This window comes from Gavialis gangeticus, unplaced genomic scaffold (assembly GCF_001723915.1).
Source record: "Gavialis gangeticus isolate Ggan-Ray unplaced genomic scaffold, GavGan_comp1, whole genome shotgun sequence".
Taxonomy (NCBI): domain Eukaryota; kingdom Metazoa; phylum Chordata; order Crocodylia; family Gavialidae; genus Gavialis; species Gavialis gangeticus.
In genome coordinates, this window is record NW_017729006.1 from 55,266,895 (window position 1) to 55,272,305 (window position 5,411).

Below are 5,411 nucleotides of genomic sequence, written 5' to 3' on the forward strand. Positions count from 1 at the left end.
AGTCAGACATCCAAATGACATGGCCGGCCCAACAAAGTTGATGTTGGATGATTGTTGCTTCAGTACTTGTGGTGTTTGCTGGCAGGAGGGCACTAACTTTGGTGTGTCTCTCTTCCCACTGGATTTGGAGGATCTTCTGCAGGCAGCGTTAATTGTGTACCTCTCCATCAGCTTCAGAAATTTCCTATATGTTGTCCATGACTCTGCTCCATACAGCAAGGTAGGGAATCATGACAGCTTGATAAACCATGAGCTTTCAGTTCAGACATTGAATCTTTGAACACCTGCTTCTTCAGGCATCCAAAGGCTGCACTTGCACATTTGAGGCAAAGTTGGATTTCTTTGTTGATGTCAGCCTTCTGCGAGAGAGGGCTTCTGAGGTGCAGGAAATACTCAGTGTTCTTCAGAGTCTTACCGTAGACCTGGATTACCGGACCTGGAGACTGTTCGTTAGGAGCTTGTTGGTGGAGGACCTTAGTCTTCCACATGTTAAACATCAGTCTTATATTTTTGTGTGCCTTGGTAAAGATGCTGATGACTGTTTGAATGTCTGCTTCCTAGCGAGCGCACGCTATGCATCGTGAACATACTGGAGCTCAATTATTATGGTCAGGATGGTCTTAGTTTGTAGTCGGCTGAGGTTAAGCAGCTTATCTATTTGACTCTGTCTGAAAGCTTGTTAGTGGTGAGATGTAACGTTGCCGCAAGGAATATTGAGAAGAGCTATGGAGTGATGACGCGCAACCATCCTTAATTCTCAAAGGGATCTATAATAGATCCGTTACTGAGAATCACTGCTTGCATACTGTCATGGAGCAAGCAGAAACAGGTGATAAATTTTGGCAGGCATTCATACTTCAGAAGGATCCTCTACAACGCTTCTTGTTTATGTAGTACACTCTTGAAACAAGGATTGTTGGCTCATCTATATGGACAGGTGTCCAGTGCTTGGACATGCATTGAAATACCTTTTCATTTTCATTGTGGCATACCGTAATCTACTCTTCCTTTTCTTCAGGATCCATAGACGAGTTTCCTCAGATTTTGTTGCTTGGCTTTCTGTTTTGCAAGCTAATGCTACATTTAGTATGAGGTAGCTTAACAAAAGGTTTAAATTAGGGTTGGCAAGCTGATCAGTTGACTGGTCAAATATTGTCAATAGACTGCATATTTTGTTTTGACTGGTCAAGGGTTATAGCAGTTTTACAAAAACTACATTTTTTTGTAATTTTCTTGACAAAGTTTGATTTTTGTTTTTTACACATCTTAATGGGAAATTTGTGCTACTTCTATGTATTATTTGGACCTGTTGGCAGTCTCTTATAACATTTTACCAATATTTGTCCAGTGAATTGACCAAACTTCATTCAGTTGGTCAAACACCCAACCCTACTTTAAATTAATCCCGGAGAGGTGTCAACTTCTGCGTTGTCATGGATTTTATTGTAGAGCTCCCCTTCCTCCAATTCCTGTGCATTTTGTATCGTTATTATTATTATTATTTGAAATACCTTGAGGGGCCCTCGGGTTACATCAAATGGATCATCAACGTTTCTTTTCTTCTTCTTTGCTGTTTTCCTACGCTAAATGGAAGATTTCTACATAAAGTTTTGGGAAACAAATAGAGACCACCCCTGCTTAGCACTCTTAGTTAGCTTCCAGAAAAACAAGCTTTAAGCAGAGCCATGCTAAGCAAAACCCATTTCCCCATAGGCATTAATGTAAATAAATATAATTGGTTACTGTTGCTGCTTTCTGCCGCTGCCGCTTCAGCCACGTGCCAGCCTGGGCCCTACCCAGCCTGGGCTCCTCGCTGCTGCCACTTCTCCCTACTTCACCAGCTCCTTTGGCATCATGTGCCAGCCTGGGCCCTGCACTCCCGCCACCCCACCCTGGGCCCCGGCTCAGTGCTCACATCCATGCACTCACTCGCTGCTCCTCACCACTGCTACTTCAGCCATGTGCCAGCCCGGGCCCTTGCACTCAGCATGATAACAAAACTCACTGAGCGCTATGTGGAATCAGGTATGTATTTAAAATGAATGCTATTGCAAAATAGCGCCAAGCGAAACAGTGTTAAGCGGGCGTTGCCTGTAGCTTGTTCTGTGGTCCATAATGAAATTCTGAAATGACTGAGAGCCAGTCTTAGTAAAATTAGTTATTATGTTCAGTAAGGACAAGCTTGACATTTGTTCCTACTACAGGACATACAAGACCAGTTAGAAGATATGATGGAAGATGCCAATGAAGTCCAGGAAGCACTTAGCCGTAGTTATGGGACACCAGAGATTGATGAAGATGACTTGGAGGCAGGTTAGTGAGCTGATGGTGATAAGAGTTGTACTGTGTTCAGTTTCAGAGATAGCATGACACGAGTCAGGGTTTGGTAACCTACAACCCATGGGCCAGACCTGGCCTGCCAAATATTTCTGAGAGAGAAGAAGTCAGCTACTGGCTGTCATTGACATCTGCCACCTCCAGTCTGAGAGGCCAAGCTGTGTTAATTTTATCTGCTGTTAGTGATGGGTTGCTGATCCCTGACATATCTTTCAAATAAAGAAAGAGTGACTTGCTAATCACCTGTTTTGAAAAATTGCATGGATGTATCTTTTAAATAACTGGCTTTATAGAATTCACTGGTAACAGAATTAATGTGGCAGAATAGACTTTGTCTCCCCCTTCCAGTGTTTTGTATAGTACAGAACATTGCCTCAATGGGTAGCATCAATATGTTTGAGTCAATTCTTTGATCATTGTTTATCTATGGGAGTAGCTTCCCTTTCTCTCAACTTCTCGATAGTTTTCTTTTTTTCATTTGCATGTTTTCTTGTGGAAGACATTCCTTTTAATCCTACCTAACAAATCAATTTCAGAACTGGATGCGTTGGGTGATGAACTTTTGGCTGATGAGGACACTTCTTATTTAGATGAAGCTGCATCAGTTCCAGCAATCCCAGAAGGCACTCCTACTGACACGAAAAACAAGGTGAGTCTTTTCCGTGGTCACTTAATGCAAAAGGAACATACAGTAAAACTTGTATTGCTCAACTGTTCTCATCACTGTTGCCTTAGATAGAGGTAGTGTACAATTGTAGGACTAGAAGGAACTTCAAGGGTCATCTAATCTAACCTGCTGCAGGAATGCAGGATTTGTGCATGTGGAATATTTAGGATTGTGGAATACACTCTGCTCAAGTCCCAAGTCTGTTAAAAGATTTCATAGATTTCATAGATACTAGGGCTGGAAGGGACCTCGGAAGATCATTGAGTCCAGCGCCCTGCCCCAGGAGCAGCAAGTCAGCTAGGGTCACAGGATCCCAGCAAGATAAATGCCCAATTGACTCTTAAAGGAGTCCAGAGTAGGTGCTTGCACCACCTCTGGTGGCAGTCTGTTCCAGGCCTTGGGGGCTCGGACTGTAAAGAAGTTCCTCCTTATGGCCAGCCTGAAATGGTCTTGGTGAAGTTTGTGACCGTTTGACCTTGTCATCCCATGGGACATTCTGGTGAACAGGCGTTCCCCAGATCATGATGTACACCCCTTATATACTTAAATCAGGAGTTGATTTAGCAATACTTAAATATGCTCACATATTTACACACATCTTTAACCATGCTTTGAGCTAAACCAGCATTTGATGTAAACTGCATTATATTAGATTGTTTCTAGATTATATGTATATCTTAAAAGATAATTTACAACTCTTAGCAGTTGTATAAGCATTGATCTTATTTGATTCTTGGTTTGTTAGTTGTTTTTTTTCTACTTTTTGGGCTATATTAATCGGTCAGGTGGCCAACAGAAAATACTGATGCTTTTATTGGTTTCCACTCTAACATAATCTTAAAGGTCTATATACAATTGGATTAAAATGTTGATAAAAATTCTGCAGTTAGTTGCTAGAGGACTGTTAAACTGTCTTTCTCTCTTCCCTTTGTAGGATGGTGTATTGGTGGATGAATTTGGACTGCCAAAGATTCCCGCTACATAAGTCTTTCTGCAGCATGTTGGAAATTAAATTAACTTTTTTCTTTTTTTTTAATCCTGGAAGACTTGCCCTCCAAGTGTAACTTTATTATCACTACATCTTAGAATGCAAGATGAATGGCTGATGGTTTCTTTGAAGAAAGTTGTTATACTGCTGACTTTTTTTCTATTAATGGGGAAATGGCACAATTTTCTTCAGTGGATGCAGTCAGTCTACTAGATTTCGATTCCCTGTGTCTCATGGGTGAATTAATATATGAAAAATAGTGGTGGCCATTTATAGCTGAGCTGTTTTTGATTTGTATTATATTTCTGTTTTCTGGAACTAAGATTGTGTAGCTGCTTGCCCACTGTAAGGTAACTTCCTTATTCTTTTACTGATTTGATAAAGAATGGGTGCATTTTTAAATTACTTCAGTTTGGAGACTCTTGCTCTTGTATTTGTAACTTAATTATAGCTGTAACAAATGAATACTAAAGTTATTAATATTACATATTCCATTTTGACATAAAACATATAACAGAGATTATTAGCTGATCCTTATGTGTGGTGTTTTTGATGGTAGCCTTAACTTGCTTTTTGGATCCTCCATTATGAGCATGGTGCTATCCCTGAAAGTGCAGGGTTATGATGGACATCCAGCTTAAACCCCAGAAATTTCTCCCCTTCATGCATCTCCCTCTTTGTATGCCAGGTCCTCACTTCTGCCAGACCACTACTCGTACTGTATTTATCCTCTGGCCAGAAGTTGGAGTTGTCATTTTTTTCGATGAAGTTTGTAGACCTTTCTAGGAAATGCTTGTAGAACAAACGGCCTTCTCCCTTTCTCTGGCCCCAGTGGCTGGGAGAATGAGACTACTCCCAAACTGGTCACCTGTGCTAATGATACTACTACTAATGATACTACTATTGCCTTGCCAAGTCTTGAGACAGGCTCTTGGTTTTTTATTTTTATTTTTACTCACCGCTGGCAGCCGGACAGCTTTGCATTTGAATCGAGAACAAAAGCGTACCAATGTTTGTAAAGGAACTGAGAGCTATTTATGTCTAATAAAGCTATTTTTCCAAAGCACATTTTAGAACACCTCGCTCCTTAATAGAGTGAAGAATCGGCTGGACCAAGGGAATGATGCTGTAAAAGACTGTACAGGCATACCTCAGAGATATTGCGGGTTTGGTTCCAGACCACCGCAATAAAGCAAGTCACACAAATTTTTTGGTTTCCCAGTGCATATAATAGACTACAGTATAGTGTAAACATAACTTTTAAGTGTGCAATAGCATTATGTCTAAAAAAAACAATGTACATACCTTAATTAGAAAATACTTTATTGCTAAAAAATGCTAACCATCATCTGAGCCTTCAGTGAGTCATAATCTTTTTGCTGGTGGAGGGTCTTGCCTCGATGTTGATGGCTGCTGACT

The 5,411-nt window shown here is 40.8% G+C and overlaps 1 protein-coding gene across 1 annotated transcript in view; it reads left to right on the forward strand.

Annotated features, from left to right (window-relative positions):
* The window catches only part of CHMP5 (charged multivesicular body protein 5), a 19,117-nt gene extending 14,057 nt beyond the window's left edge, over nt 1-5,060 (forward strand). The window contains exons 6-8 of the mRNA XM_019509214.1: nt 2,205-2,313; nt 2,874-2,986; nt 3,939-5,060. Coding sequence (XP_019364759.1) covers nt 2,205-2,313; nt 2,874-2,986; nt 3,939-3,989 — 273 coding nt within the window. The 3' untranslated portion in view covers nt 3,990-5,060. The remainder of the gene's footprint in view (nt 1-2,204; nt 2,314-2,873; nt 2,987-3,938) is intronic.
* The last annotated feature ends 351 nt before the right edge of the window (nt 5,061-5,411 follow it).